General features: G+C 44.3%; 1 protein-coding gene across 1 annotated transcript in view; it reads right to left on the reverse strand.

The window, feature by feature from the left end:
• Positions 1-100: 100 nt before the first annotated feature.
• The window catches only part of TNC (tenascin C), a 47,927-nt gene continuing 33,358 nt past the window's right edge, over positions 101-14,669 (reverse strand). The window contains exons 13-23 of the mRNA XM_010158324.1: positions 11,468-11,590; positions 10,080-10,223; positions 8,840-8,959; positions 8,049-8,192; positions 7,094-7,224; positions 6,007-6,139; positions 4,004-4,155; positions 3,038-3,134; positions 2,230-2,391; positions 770-933; positions 101-272 (exon numbers count right to left, since the gene is read on the reverse strand). Of these exons, the coding sequence (XP_010156626.1) occupies positions 162-272; positions 770-933; positions 2,230-2,391; positions 3,038-3,134; positions 4,004-4,155; positions 6,007-6,139; positions 7,094-7,224; positions 8,049-8,192; positions 8,840-8,959; positions 10,080-10,223; positions 11,468-11,590 (1,481 nt within the window). The 3' untranslated portion in view covers positions 101-161. The remainder of the gene's footprint in view (positions 273-769; positions 934-2,229; positions 2,392-3,037; positions 3,135-4,003; positions 4,156-6,006; positions 6,140-7,093; positions 7,225-8,048; positions 8,193-8,839; positions 8,960-10,079; positions 10,224-11,467; positions 11,591-14,669) is intronic.

Here is a 14,669-nt window from a genome sequence, read left to right on the forward strand (position 1 = left end):
GCTGCAGAAGCCTCTGTTGGGCCAAGGATCATCGACGCTTTGGTACAACTACCAGCTCCTCACACCCCACCACCCCAGTGATGCCAGAGGATCCCCCCACACCCCACTCTACATCCCTCCCCCATCACCCTGCCCGTAGCCCCTTCACCACCTCTGGGGCTTTACGCTCGCTTTCGTCTTCCTTCCAGGTTTCGGAAGCTGGAGGGTCTCAGCTTCATCTCCGCAAACTGGATGGAATATTCGTGGCCCTTCCAGTGGAACCAGTTGACACCCTGCGAAGAAGAAGATGGAGTGGGGTCTGTGTGTGTGACACATTCACTTCTCCCGCTGTCAGCCTTTGCTGCTCCCGTTTCAGCTTGCCGGCTGTTCTCTCACTTGGGAGCAGAAGCACAGAAAGCAGAGGGGTTTTGGGAAGCCCAGGGCTCTGGCCACTTGTGAGCACAAACTGTACAAACCAACCCACCTGCTGTCCCCCACAGCTCCCACTCTCTGCCTGGCTTTCTTGGCAAGAAGAACATTTTGTTTCCCATGCTGAAAGTCACAGTTGTTGCCTGCACCCTGGGGATGCTCCCTTGTAACATCTTCCCAAAACATCACTATTTCACCAGTTGACATTAAATTCTTGGTTTGTGAGCAACTGCCCATATCTATCTGGAGGGTGGGCTTGGCTGGTGGTCTGTTGTCTGGCTACCTGAACCACCAGACAGGTCCATAATTGCAATTCCCCTTCTTCTAATGCATTACGGAAGCCTTCTAACACCAAGCTCACCTGACTGTGGCTGTTGTCACCGTATCTGCCCATCAGATTGACTCGGTGACAATTCTTGTACCAGAAGGCACCTTTGTATGACAAAGCACAGTTGGTGATGGCAGAATCATTGTCCTTGTCAAAGGTGGAGAAAGACCTTCCGTTGTGGTACGTCATGGAGTCACCTGGGTGTGGGAGACAGAAGAAAGAGCAAAGTCAGTGGATTGCATGGTTCAGATTACGTGGGAGTGAACATTCCGCAGGAAATGTTTGTACTGTGCCATGCACCATCTGTAAAGTCTGGCTGTGTAACTAAGTTTTTAAAAATTGACCTGTTTTACTACGGAATGAAGTACACAGTTTTTGTTCTTGAAGGCAAGTCAAAGTATTTTTCCAGGTGTTCTGTAATTGCCAGTTTATTAAGTGGTGTTTCCTGCAGCTCAATGCCTGCACTTCTTGCTCAAAGCTGGATTTTGGTCCTGTGCAGAAGGCAGTGTGGACAAACCAAGTCCAAAGGGACCTCCACAAGGAGTGAGTCAAGACCAAAGGAGTCTCCACACTTATCTGGTCCGTGGATTAAAGCTACCCATCTTCATTAGCTGGAAACACAGGGAGAGAAAGATGTCTGTCTACTGTCGACTTCCCACTCCAAGGGTCTGGGTACCCATTTACAGCTGGGGACAAGAGGAACAGCCTTCTGTCTAGATCTGAGCTCACATTCCTCCCTCAGGATATGTGTTGTTCCATCCATTAATCTTAGACCTGAATTCTTAGGAAGAGGAAGTAGCAGGATTGAATCCTACTAGCTGTAAAGCTACTACTGCTCTGCATCAGTGTGTTTGCTTCAAACAGGGATTAGTTCCACTGCTGCTGTATGTCGTTTGTCTGCATCCCCATCAGCTATGCTGATGAACTGTATGTTCAGGTGATGGTCACAGGGCAGAGTCCCTACACACACATCTCTGGTCTGTTTAATGCACCTTGGAGCATGAAAAGTACCTCCTTTTAAGATACCATCTGGAACTGGACTGATCTCTTAATCCTCTGAAGCCCTGAGGAGGACTCATAAGAACTGCAGGGTTTGCCCCACTATGATAACAAAAGGCAGATGATTTGTTCAGCAAAATTACAAATCATGTTATAGCAGGACTCTGCTGCGTATTCCACTGTCAAGAGGCGAGGCTGTGCCAAGCTATTATTAGCTGTATAAATGACAGTCAAGCATTGCCAAATGAGATATGCGGCTGTTTAAAATACTTGTTTATGTTCTGTCGTAAGTATGCTCTAAAATGTGACACCTAAATGACTGGAGGGTTCAAAAGGGAAACATAAAATATACTGATATGTTCATCTTTTCAAACACCTGACATACAAGAGGTACCTGCTGTGATGATGATCTGCAACATCCACACAGTTACCTTGAGCCAACTGGGAGGAAATCGCAACTCAGAAGAAAAAAAAAAAAAATGATTGCATCTCACCTGCAGTGCCACTGTACCCGTCCACTCTTAGCCGGTATCTGCTCTTCGCGTCTCCAACGCTGAACCTGTCGTAGACAGCGTAAGCCGTCTCACCTTTGTCCCGCAGATCCACGCGCAGCTCGTACTGGCCCTGCGACGTGATTTTGTGGAGGTTCTCCAGACCTGTGGAAAGAAGTGAACCATCCATTTGTCTCCCCGTGATTGCTCGTCTACCCTCATGTTAGCCCATAAAGGAGGTCACGCTGGCCTGCCCAGGTACACCAGGGCATAAACACTGGTGAGGAAGGTGAGCTGGAGCGAAATGTTAGCACAAAACCAACGAGAGAAAACCAGGCTGATTGAGAGTCCCCTTCAAGTCACAGGTGCAGGTAGTCCTTTGGGAAAAGTAATCAAAGTTGTGCTGTGAGATTGTCATTGTCTTTCATTTACAACCACAGAAAATGTAGCACAATCTGTGAAAATTTGCTTTTTACCTCTATTTTCCCCACTTCGCCTTTACTGCTGGGGGTGTCCTAGGAGCACAGGCAGAAGGTCTGCAGTTCCTTCTCAGGTCACCTCCTGACCTCTGGCAGAGCACCAGCGAGCTTTGGTTTGCTGCGTTTGGTGGCATCTACCCACTGCAACTGGAGGGACTGGCTTGGATCTGACAATCTCAACCTCCCTCGCAGAACGCTGCCCCTAGCCTGCTCCGCGCATATTACATTCCCATGTACAAATCCTCTTGCCAACTAAACAGAAACTTCAAAGTGGCTCCTAGTCTTACGGGCTTTGCTTTTTTTATTTAAAAGGGCAAATTCTTGCCACTTACCTAACCAGAATTCATCATTAGGATCTCCAAACCCAGCCATGTAAGTCTTCCAGTTCTTGTAGAAATCTTCCTTTCCGTTTTGGCGCCTCAGGAACACCTGCAAACACCACACGCAGGAAGTGTTACCAACAGACTGCCTTTGACAGTAAGGGCACTACCAACGTGGCTTTTAGGGATGCAGAGGTTGGCACTGCTGCTCCCCTGCCCTTAGACCCAAAGCAGCAGTCTCCCTGCAATTCCTGACTTGTACCAAGTCTGTAGAATGTCCTGTGCCCATTTTAAGTCTCCAGTTTATCTACGGGGTTCCCAGGCTCCCGAGTGATGTGGCCTTTTAGCTCCTGCTGTCTTCATTTTTAACAGCCCCTTGCAGTTCTGTATTTCTCAGCCAAGACTTTCTACATCTTCTAGTCTCCTTGCCATGCATTTCTCCAGCTCCTTCTTCCTTCCTGTGCCCTGGGTCCCTCTGACATGTTCAAATTTGAGGACATCAGTACAGAGAGCTGGCATTTTTATTGCCCTTCGTTTGTTGTCTGAGTGGGACGTGTCCCTGGGAAGCCTGACCAGCCACCACACCATGTGGCTGCTGAATAAACGCTTTCTCTGGCCTGTGCTTTAACCTCCTTCACTTTCTCTCTCATTCAAAGAGTCAGTCCACCATCCTCTCACCTAATCTCCTATGGAGCTGATGTAAGATGGTCATGCCAGCTCCCTAGGTGCTGAAACAACTGATGTGACCCATCTTTTGGAGACACCTCTCTGTCCTCCAGCTACAGAAAAAGATGGTAACCTTGTTCTAAGCACCTAGGTGTCCTGCCCGAGATAAAATTCCCCAAACTGATAGACAAGTCAGCCCTACGCTGATAACAGAGCACTATGAGGGATGTCACAGATGAGCAGGGATGGGATCTGCTCTTAGCACAGGCAGATGTGCATGAGGGTGGTGCGGGCCCTCTCCCTCTTACTCACAATCCATCCGCCCCCGTCCTCGCCCATGTCGCAGAAGACTTGCAGAGGCTGAGCCTTGTCCCCATTCAGGTAAATTGTGTAAAGCCCAGAGGTGGTTTCTCCATTCAGGAGCGCCTGGGAGCAGTCTTTAGGGTAAGGGTAGAGAAGACCAGCTGCACACACAAAGAAAGAGAAAGCAGTCCTTAAGAAATCAGCAATTACAAGGAATTCGTTGAATACAGATGACTCATGAAAATGTGTTGTGGGTCAATGGCACAGCCTGGTGCTGAGCCCAGGAATGGGCCCCTAACTGATATCTTACATAAAAGAGACTTTCAGAAAACAGCAGATGATGTAAGTTTTTCTATTGAATATGCTTTTGCACATCTGTCTACCCTTTTGGAGGTGCTGTGAATGCCAGATAACTCCTCCTACAGATAATTACTGCTATGATGGGGGTGCATCCTCCAGCTAAATATTTAAATGGAACGAGCTCTGTTTACAGCAACTTTTGGGTAAAATTGAATCTACCAACCTCTGATTATGTGATGGAGAAGGGAAAGGGAAATACAAAGACAGGACCACAGCCAAAAATAAATAAATTAGGAATATTCTGCTGGGAAGTACAATATTAAATGTTATAAAACTAGGCTTTTAAAAACCAAAGCAAACAACAGTTGAAACCATGTGGAAATGCTGTTAAGTGTTTATCGCTGATGACAAGCTAATAGCATTGTTGCAGTCAGAACAATTTCTATCCCCCCAAAAAGCTTTTTTTCTTTTTTGGTTTTTTTTTTTTTTTTTCAAATTCAGTTAGGCCAATAATTTTTCCAGCCAATGGTCTAATTAGGTTCTAGGTGTGTCCATGAGAGAGTTTCTGCTGTAGCTGATCCCAGAGTGGCTGTTGTTCCCTTTCCAGTGTGTTGCACATCCCTGCCTGTGCCTCAGCTACAGAAAATTTCCATCAGCTTTGGGATTTGGAGAAAAGCAGCTGTCTGCGGGGGCTACTTGAGTTTCCCTCTCACCAAAGAGCACAAAAGTGTATGTTTAGACTTAAGGCCAGGCTTAAGCACCTGCCTGAATGAGGCTGACACTGTTTATACAGGAAAAGACACCCCATCCAGGTCTTGCTTATGGTCGAGTTGCCACACACCACTTAAATACACCCAGATTTAATTCTCCTATTCCTGGTTGAGGGTTGTGGCCTGTTGGTGGAGTTCAGAGTTCATCCTGCTCTACACAAGGAGTGGCTTTGGGGCTGTGTGACTTTCGTTAGCCCTCCTGTGAGACCTTGGGCTGAAGCGGGTACAAGCAGCAGAAGGGGGAATGGAGGGGGCTGAAGGTCCTGCTGGGCCTGAAAGGCTGGAAACCATGAAAAGTGAGGGAAATGCCAGGCAAGGTTTCACAGTTAATACCCAACAACTTCTTTTTTAAAATATCAGCTGGAAGTCACCTTCAGAAAACCCAATCTATTCTTACATTCAGCTCACTGGAGAGCTGTCCTGCTAGAGCTGGAAGAGACATGCCGTGAGGATTTGTGAATACTGATCTCAGCAAGAGGAGGAAAAAAAAACTGCCCAGAAATTCATCTCTCACACCACTGAGCTGATTTGTGTGTGTGTGGCTTGCTTCGTTGCAACTTAAAGCGCCGATTTGCTTTAACAGCCTGCTAGGCATCAATAGAGGTAAATCAGGGTGTCAGTCTGGATTTTAAATGTGATGTTCCTTTTGAGATTTTACACGAAAAAGGCCGGATGTTTCACCAGGGAGAGGACTATAGAGGTGATGTGGATGGATATAAAGAAAAGAATTTCGTCCTGCCAGTCTGGGGAAAGCAGATGACACTACAACTTAAGGGGAAAAAGGACTTTTGCACTGACACTACGAGCAAATGAAATGCGTACTGACAGTTGGATTAAAAATCTTCTATGAGGACTGTGTCTACTTATTGCAGAGCTCAGCTTTGTCCTAAGAGCAGTAACTTATATGTTATTTCAGCTGTGCGTGTGCTCTAAAGTCCTTACTTGTGGTGAATATAGTCTGGATTGTTTTGCTCTTCAGGGATCTGTTCAGTGCCTGGAGTTTCACCGTGTACTGGGTAGATGGGTTCAGCTCTGTCAGGCTGTAGGAAGTTGTCTCGGGATTTAGGATGACTTCCTATAGGGAGGAGAAATAATGATACAGGGAAATATAATGAGAAAATCATAATGACTGGAACTGTTACACGTTTGTCACTTTATTTTTTGTGGTAATTATTTGTGGTATTTTTAACCATCTAAGCTATTTGAGACAAAACTTTTATGCCTCTAAGATTTTAATCAACATAACTTTCTTTAGAAGTTCGAGAAAAGTTGCCTGGAATTGAATGTTTAACATCACAATGTATGAGCTGTGTGGTTTAAAATAAAATCAGCATAAATATTTACATGAACGTACACATTGTATAGATGTCTCGGTGAAACTCATAAAAAATTGGTAAGAATCACCCTTTAGGAGAAGGAAATATACTCCAGTCTTCAAAAGGCTGTTCTCTGTAATTTTAAAAGGCTGATTTTTAGCATGCTTAGGGAATTTCCCTTCTTGAAAATCTGAACCCTGATGTAACAGCCTAGGCATCCAAAATCATCTGTAATTTTTGCGGGGATTCAACTCATTCATATTTAAGCACCTAGTGTAATCTAGTTAGGTAAGAACATCACACGCTTGCTGGAGAGCAAGGGGCACTTTCAAAGGCAACTCATCCTGCCCTAGACACCTCGCTTGCCCAGGAATGGATTCTCCTGAGTTTTAGAAAGGGGAATCCCATTCTTCGGGGTGCGTGGGTTTATTCCATGATATGGGTTCAGAATGAGGGAAAACAGTTGCTTGTGCTTTTATCTGTATTGTGGACTGTCAAAATTCAGGCTGCTACTAAGCTTCTGTTTCAGGATATAATATAGGAAAGTATGGAAGCAAGTTTTAAATGTATTTGCGTTCAACCTAAGAGGTACTTGGTGTTTTATCATGTTTAACTTAAGACAGATGATTTTGTTCCATTACCAGACACTTCAGAGCATCTCTACTGCCCAGTTTTGAGGCACAGTCCTTCTGGTTTGGTTACAAGTGCTATACCTTGACTCTGCCATCAATGGACTCGTAGATTAGGAGATAACCGGTGACAGGAGCACGTGGAGGCCTCCAAGTTATCACAGCTGTTTCTGACTGAACCTCAGTGGCACTTAAATCTCTTGGAGCATCCAGTCCTGAAGGAGACAACAGACCGATTACAATTACATCTACATGGAGTTTAGTGAACGGGCTATCTTATGGGCAGTATATTAAAAACAGGCCAGGAAAAAAAACCACAAGTTTTATTCCTAGAAATTTGAAATTTAAAAATATTTCAACCTGAATTCTGTGATTTGAAAGTAATTTTCCCACAGGAACTTTTAAAATAAAGGTATTTAATTTAAGTTAAAATACTGGTTGTCTCAGGCACTTTATCAGCAGTTGCATTGAAATGCCTTTTGAAATAAAATTGTGCCTTTCATTATTTCACACAAGACAAATCAGTATGAACATATTCCCAGGATGAAAACTTTGGTTCCAGTGATGCCTCTTTTGAGTAGGAAAACTTTTCATACTTGATCTGGCTGCAGCTTCCCTTCTCCACTGTAATTATAACACTGATTTTGTACACCTCAGGTTTTGGCTCTCTAGTTAACACCCTGGGACAAGTCAAGTAACAGTCAGGAAAGTGGGAAGCATTCGTGACTTCATTAGTTCTCATGGAAAGCCATAGGCATGAAAAGAACTGGATACCTTCAGCACTGGTACCCATATATCAGCCCTCTGAAAAGGAGCTCCTGATTTGTGTGAGAATCCATAGAATTGGTAACAGAAAAACACCTTCTGAATCAGTCCCACCAGCCTTCCACCAGAGCAAATTTGGTGCAAATACTACCAAAATTCAGGTTGCTAGTCAAAAAAGCACAACGCTGGCTGACTTTATGGTATTAGAGAAATGTAAGCCAGGTGGCACTAGAAGAGATGGCAGCTCTGCCTGCAGTGAGGTGGGACACAGCACCTGTAGTGAACTGGGTGGAGAGGGTCTCACTCTTCTGCGTGTCCTTCAGCGCGTGAACACTCAGCGTATACTCAGTTGCAGGTCGAAGGCCCTTCAGGTCATACTCCACGGTGTTTCCTGATACCATCTGAGTAACTTCTGGTTCTAAGACACAAACACAGAAGAGAACAGGTCCCGGCATTACGCAGACATGTCATGATGTACTCAACCCCATGCAGTGATTTTATGTTTTTAACTAGCTGGGAGCAAGTGCAAAACAGTAAAAGCCCAGAGCCCACCCCTCTTGCTTACACCTATGCTGAATCTGAATTAACAGCAGTTCTTTATCTAAAAGTATTAGCACTCTCTAGTGGTCAGACGAATTATAACACCATCTTTTCAAGAATGTTACCTTTGTTCATGACTGAATTGGGAATGCCTAACTAAAATAATATTTTCTAAAATGTTTCCAGCGAGGCATCTCCTCCAAATAACAGCCCCCTGAAATTCTCTTGGAGTCACATTGCTGCACCCATCTCTGAGCATAGAATCATAGAATCACAGAATCACAGAATGGTTGGGGTTGGAAAGGACCTTAAAGATCATCCAGTTCCAACCCCCCTGCCATGGGCAGGGACACCTTGCACTAGACCAGGTTGCTCCAAGCCTCATCCAGCCTGGCCTTGGACACTTCCAGGGATGGGGCATCCACAGCTTCTCTGGGCAACCTGTCCCAGTGCCTCCCCACCCATCTCAGCATCTCTCAAGCTGTAATGCTGTCAGCTCCCCGACCTATAACTAACTCTTCTTACCATCCTCAGAAGCATAGGAGACAACGTAATTATCCACAGCAGCAATTGCTGGCTGCCAGGTTGCCAGAGCCTCAGAGTCTGTGATGTTCACCACCACTAGGCCTGATGGGCTGTCCAGAGCTGAAGGAAAGAGAATAACACATTGAAGGAATTCGACAAACATTCTCAGCTCTGAGCAGTGCTCTGCTGTAAATATACGATATAAAATGCGCAAAAACTGCTGCCTGATGCAGCTTTTATGGTCCCCTTTGGAATAGTGGAGCTCTGCAGAAAAGACGTCAGTGCCTCTAAAGAGGCATCAAAGGCCTTCACTGGAAGGGGAGGTCAATGCGTGAAAAGATTAAACACTGGGAACAGACATAACTAACTACGTTCTCAGATCAGTCTTGATATCATCAATCTGAACAGCTCTGTCAGAGCTGACATATTTCTCTCAACACCCAGTCAATCTGGACTGCTTTTTGGCGCAAACTCAGGAGCCAGAGCTGGGAAAAATAATCCATGTGATGGAAACTGATAGCCACTGTGACCTTCCACCAGCTTGCCCTGCGTGTTTAAAAATAAACCAATCAAACAGCCAGCCAACGATCCAGATAAATCTCTGCCTCCAGTACATCTGGAATGGGCTATAACTGTCATGTTATTACCAATGCTCATCATCTTCTTCCTTGCCTCAGTTCTCTGAATACTTGTTAGCCCCCCAAAAGAGAACGAGTGAATGAGACTACCAGGGTGGGGTCAGCAGGAGCACAGCAGACCCTCATTTCCTGCAGGGATATTTAAAGCTGTATTGAAGAAAAACCAGGAGAAAGAATATTTTTATACTTAGAACACAGTCTGAAACCTGGGAGATGTGGAGTTTGAGTCCACAATAGAAACTGGTCTGAACTGCGCAGATGAGCTGGCCCTTTGCGCCTTCATCTGTAAAATGGTATTAATTATACCATTTTTCTGATATATTAGGACTGTAAATACATGAATTGTCTCTGTCTCACTGCAAGTTGGTTCAGCACTTAACAAATGGGATCCTGATCAAACTTACAACATCTGTACTAATCTGAAATACAAAGACACGAAGAAAGTGTGGGCAAAAAACTTCCTACAGTCTGTGCAGACAGCAAAAATGGGACTTTTTGGGAGATGAAGTCCCAGTCTCAGTGGGACTTCATCTCCAGTTCCTGAGTCCCTCCTACAGCACAGACTGCATTTGAAAACCTGATCTTCCCTCTTTATACATTACCTGTTTTCAGAGTGCCAGAGAGAGGTTCACTTTCCTCAAAACCTTTCACGGAGATGATACTAACATTGTAGTCTACACCTGGGATTAACTTCACCAACTTGGTTCTTGTCTTGCTTCCGTCGACCGTAACAACATCAGGAGTACCTAGGATGAAGCCAAAGGCCAAGGGGTTAGTGACATAATACTCCAGTAATTGCTTGGTGGATGTGTTTCAAGTGAAAGAAATTATAACCAACATAGCTGTATTTGTACAGGAGGAGCAGGATAATTTTCCCCAGTTAGTTAAAATCACCAATGTCAAAAGGCAGCCTCATGAAAAAGTATTGCTGCCATGACACCTACATCTAAGACAATGGTTTGCATTCATTCCTAGTGGCATGTCAACAACATGAAAAAATTAACATGTTAATGTAATTTTACAAATGAGAAGTAAGGTGAAAACGCAGCGCTCTACATGGAACTTCATATCCCTGTGGGGGCAGGCCTTGCAGTTTAGATCTGCTTTGCTTCTGGTAAGGGCTGGAAGTTTCTCCTTTGCCCATTTCATTTAGAATGAAAATATAGTATATATTATTTTAAGAGGTGCTGCATGTGTGGGTGAGGACTTAGGACACATACAGGTTTCAGATTCTGGGTTTGAAAACACTTAGACAAGAACCTAACCTTATGACTGTGGACTGCTCCTTTTCTTCCTTGGGACCACTATATATTTAAAGTTACGTGTGCTGATGGACTATATTGTCTAAAGGCCTGTATCTTTACTTGTCTTAGCCAGTCACGTCTTTTATGGTCCTGACGTCTGTAGCATTTGGTCTCTAGCTGTTTCCTTTCAGAGAAGTCCCTAAATTATGCTAAAAAATTCATTTAATTATAGGAAATTTTTTAAGCTGAACACTAAACCAGAGAAATAATGGACAGAATGAAACAACATTGGGGAGTACTAAGAAAAATCACTGCCTCGGAAAACTATTATAAGCGTGGATTACAATTATTATTTCCAAGGGCCATGTTTTCAAATATGCTTAGCTCATGAAGCAACTACAAAATAATGACAGAGTTTGGAAATAAATCCTCACTTAGGAGGCTCAGCAGGATAACAGAGATTTGTGTGAACATGGCTCTATTAGGGGTACTACTATTCCAGCATCTAGCTCGGAGCTCCCTTACAAGTCTTGTCCATGGGGTGTGGGACACTGTGTTCAGGCAGAGGTTGGCCACTGCGACCGTGTTTGCACACCCAGGTTCCCAGTCAGCAGTTTGAAGAAAAAAAGAGACGATCTGTGTGAGATCCTCTGGGAGATGCACTGAGAGATGGATACCAGCACAGCAAACCCTTCCAGCTCTCCCTTTTACCATCTTCCTCCCTGTCCCTCCTCGCAGCTACTCACCTCCTGTGACAGGGACATAGGAGATCCGGTAGCTGTCCACGCGGGTGCGAGGGGGTGTCCAGCTGACTGTAGCAGAATTTTCCGTGATGTCAGAGAAAGAAATTCCCTTGGGAGATCCAACAACTGTCAGTGGAGAATAGAGAACAAACACACCACATAGAAAGAAAAGGTAAATAATTTGTTTATCAGTCCTTAGTGCTGGAACACTGATTTAACTTCTTCCTCTATCCCAAGACCTGATGCTATCAATATTCTGTCCTAAAAACACCAATGCAGGGAGAACCAAAGAGTTAATGGCTTTATTATATGTCAACAGCAACAATCTATGATCTAAATCTTCCTTTTCCAGTAACATTACAGTAGTACGCATCTTAAACATACCCCAGACATATATCTGCATATCCTGTACACAGAAGTAACAGAGATTTCAGTGTTATAGAAAAATATGGAGGAATACTTACAGGATCTATTACCAAGTAGTCATTGCATTTATAATTTTTTCTACCCCAGTTTCACTTGGATGATTTTTAGACTTCCCATGGACTCTCAGATCCCTATCTGTGCCACACAGCAGTGGGATTCCTTAGCAGTGGAAAGATCTTTCTTCCTCAGCATAAAGTTTCTACTATGGAATGCCTAAAAAAGAACTGAACCCAGTTGTATGAGTTTATCAAGGGTCCATCCTCTCAAGCACTGACTGCCTGTAACTTCTCTCGGCTTCAAACTAGAAGTGACAATATTTTTTTCTTGGAATCTCTACCTGAGACCATGATTTTTCTTAGGTACATTCAAGCACATCCATGCAGTGGACATCCAAATACGACCATCATGAGGAACCACTTGTGGTTCCACTGTAGGTCTTTGTCATACAACCCAAACTTTCCCTTTATAAACCTCAGCACTCCATCTGCCTGTATAAATTAGATCAGTAAGTTGGGTAAACAAAGCCCAACTTTTACCAAAATGACCTAATCTTAAGATGCAAACCAGCATGTATCTGAAATATTCCAGTTCAAGGCTTAATTAAGCTATTGCAAAAGAGGCATGGAAAGGGCTTCTGGAAGGACATGGTTAAGAGACCTGCCACTTCAAAGTTTACATTGAGAATCTCACTTCCAATTCGCTTTTTTTGACTGTAACCAAAACAACCCTGACACGTGTTAAAAAAAATAAACAGCCCACACAGAGTAGGCCATTAGCACAAAGAGGAGAGATACCAAACATCAGCCACATTAAGAGTGGTGGAGACAGGGTGAGGGTAGGGGAAGGGGGGCAAGAGAAGAAAAAAGTGACTGTGCTTGAAATAGTTTGGAAAGAACGTGTCTGCGGGAAAGAAGTCAGAGGGCTGTTTGTTCCATGTGTCCCCAAAGCTCTAGCAGTAATGCACTAAATCAGCTGAAAGGCAAGGAAAGAAAAACAACTGAGCTCTCAAGAGAAATGTAAATTATTTCTCTGGAGCTTACTAGACATGATGCGTTTGTGGGGTTTGCTCACATGGAAAAGCCAAAGAAAGACATAAAAGAATTAAAGATAACAAAGAAAGCAAGGTGGGGTTAGTAAAGCAACATGGCACACAAAGGTGCTACTGATTTAGGTACAGTCTGAAGGCAACACGAGAGCATAAGGAAAACCAGGGAAATTGATTTCACAATGCAGGTGCCCTTAGTGATTGGTGAAGAGTGTTAGTGATGACTCTGGAGACGAGCATTCTGTTTTCATATACATGGGGAATTCCAGCCTTTCCTAGAAAATACAGCCCCCAAACCATCCCACTTGGACTCTGCTGTGCACACTTCCGTGGGCTTCATGCTTGCGCCAGCTGCACTGTATAACAAAGAGTAGTAACGAGAGCCTTGATGCTGTGAGAGTTCCACATCCCCAGTACCCCAACTGCAGCTACTTCCCTGGGAGCAAACCTGGCAAAGAAAGTGTAATGGATGATCAGAGCATCAGTCCTGGAATGAGTCCCAGAGGGGTAAGAGGGTGGTACCTTTAGAGCAGAGGGAAATTAAAAAGGAGCAAATGAAACCATCTTCTTGAGCTACCTGAAAGCCAAAATTTAAGCAGGCATAAAAAATGGCCAGTGTGCTTCTGTCTTGTCACTCACAAAAAACCCTGAGTTCAACTGTCGGATACAGATAATTAGCATTATCCTCCAGCATTGTTCCTCATTAGCTGTACGGGAGACGGAGAGCTTCTGCGAGGTTGCCGAAGCACCCATGATACCTGAATAGCTGCTATTCTTTGGGGACTTTTTTGCTAAAAAATGTTCTTTCATTACTAACAGACTACAGGAGTGTGTTCACTGCCTTTCTTCTCCTAAGCAACAGGAAGCATCAGGTTGCATTTATCATGTATAAAGAGCATGTGAGGTGTTTTGTGATTCTTTCAGATGAAAAACGCTTTCACGGTGTGGTAAAACACCATTAGAAGAAGAGGAAGGTAGCAGCAATAGTCATAGAATCATAGAATCATAGAATGGTTGGGGTTGGAAGGGACCTTAAAGATCATCTAGTTCCACCCCCCCTGCCATGGGCAGGGACCCCTTCCACTAGACCAGGTTGCTCAAAGCCACATCCAGCCTGGCCTTGGACGCTTCCAGGGATGGGGCATCCACAACATCTCTGGGCAACCTGTTCCAGTGCCTCACAACCCTCTCTGTGAAGAATTTCTTCCTGACTTCTAATCTAAACCTCCCTGATTTCAATTTATACCCATTACCCCTTATCCTATCCCACACTTCCTACCAAGGATATGAAGGGGCACACAGCCGTGTTGTGGTCCCCCAGTGAGGGCTGAATTGCACCTTAACAGACATCATACAGATGAATTTCCAGAAGACACCGAGTGTCCCTCTGAGAGCAGCAGTGGACAAACTCCCTTGTGCCAACTCAACTAGACACTGCAGGTATGTGTGATGCTGCCTTACACTGCAGTGATTGTAGAATTAATGTTTTCTACCACAGCAGAACTGATGAGGGCAAAATCACACACAGATGCAGAAGGTAGGGAGAGTGGGTACCATCATCACCCCAGAGAGAATAACCTTTTAACAACATTATCAGCAGCAGTTCTGGGGAAAAAAGTATTGCTGTTCACTTACGCATTAGAGTAAATAATGAAGGAAGAATTAAAAATGATGGATGTGGGAAGATAGGACTTTATTGTCAACTCCCATGCCCAGTGGTCTCACACCACATTC

This window comes from Eurypyga helias, unplaced genomic scaffold (assembly GCF_000690775.1).
Source record: "Eurypyga helias isolate BGI_N326 unplaced genomic scaffold, ASM69077v1 scaffold9549, whole genome shotgun sequence".
NCBI classification, from domain to species: Eukaryota; Metazoa; Chordata; class Aves; order Eurypygiformes; family Eurypygidae; genus Eurypyga; species Eurypyga helias.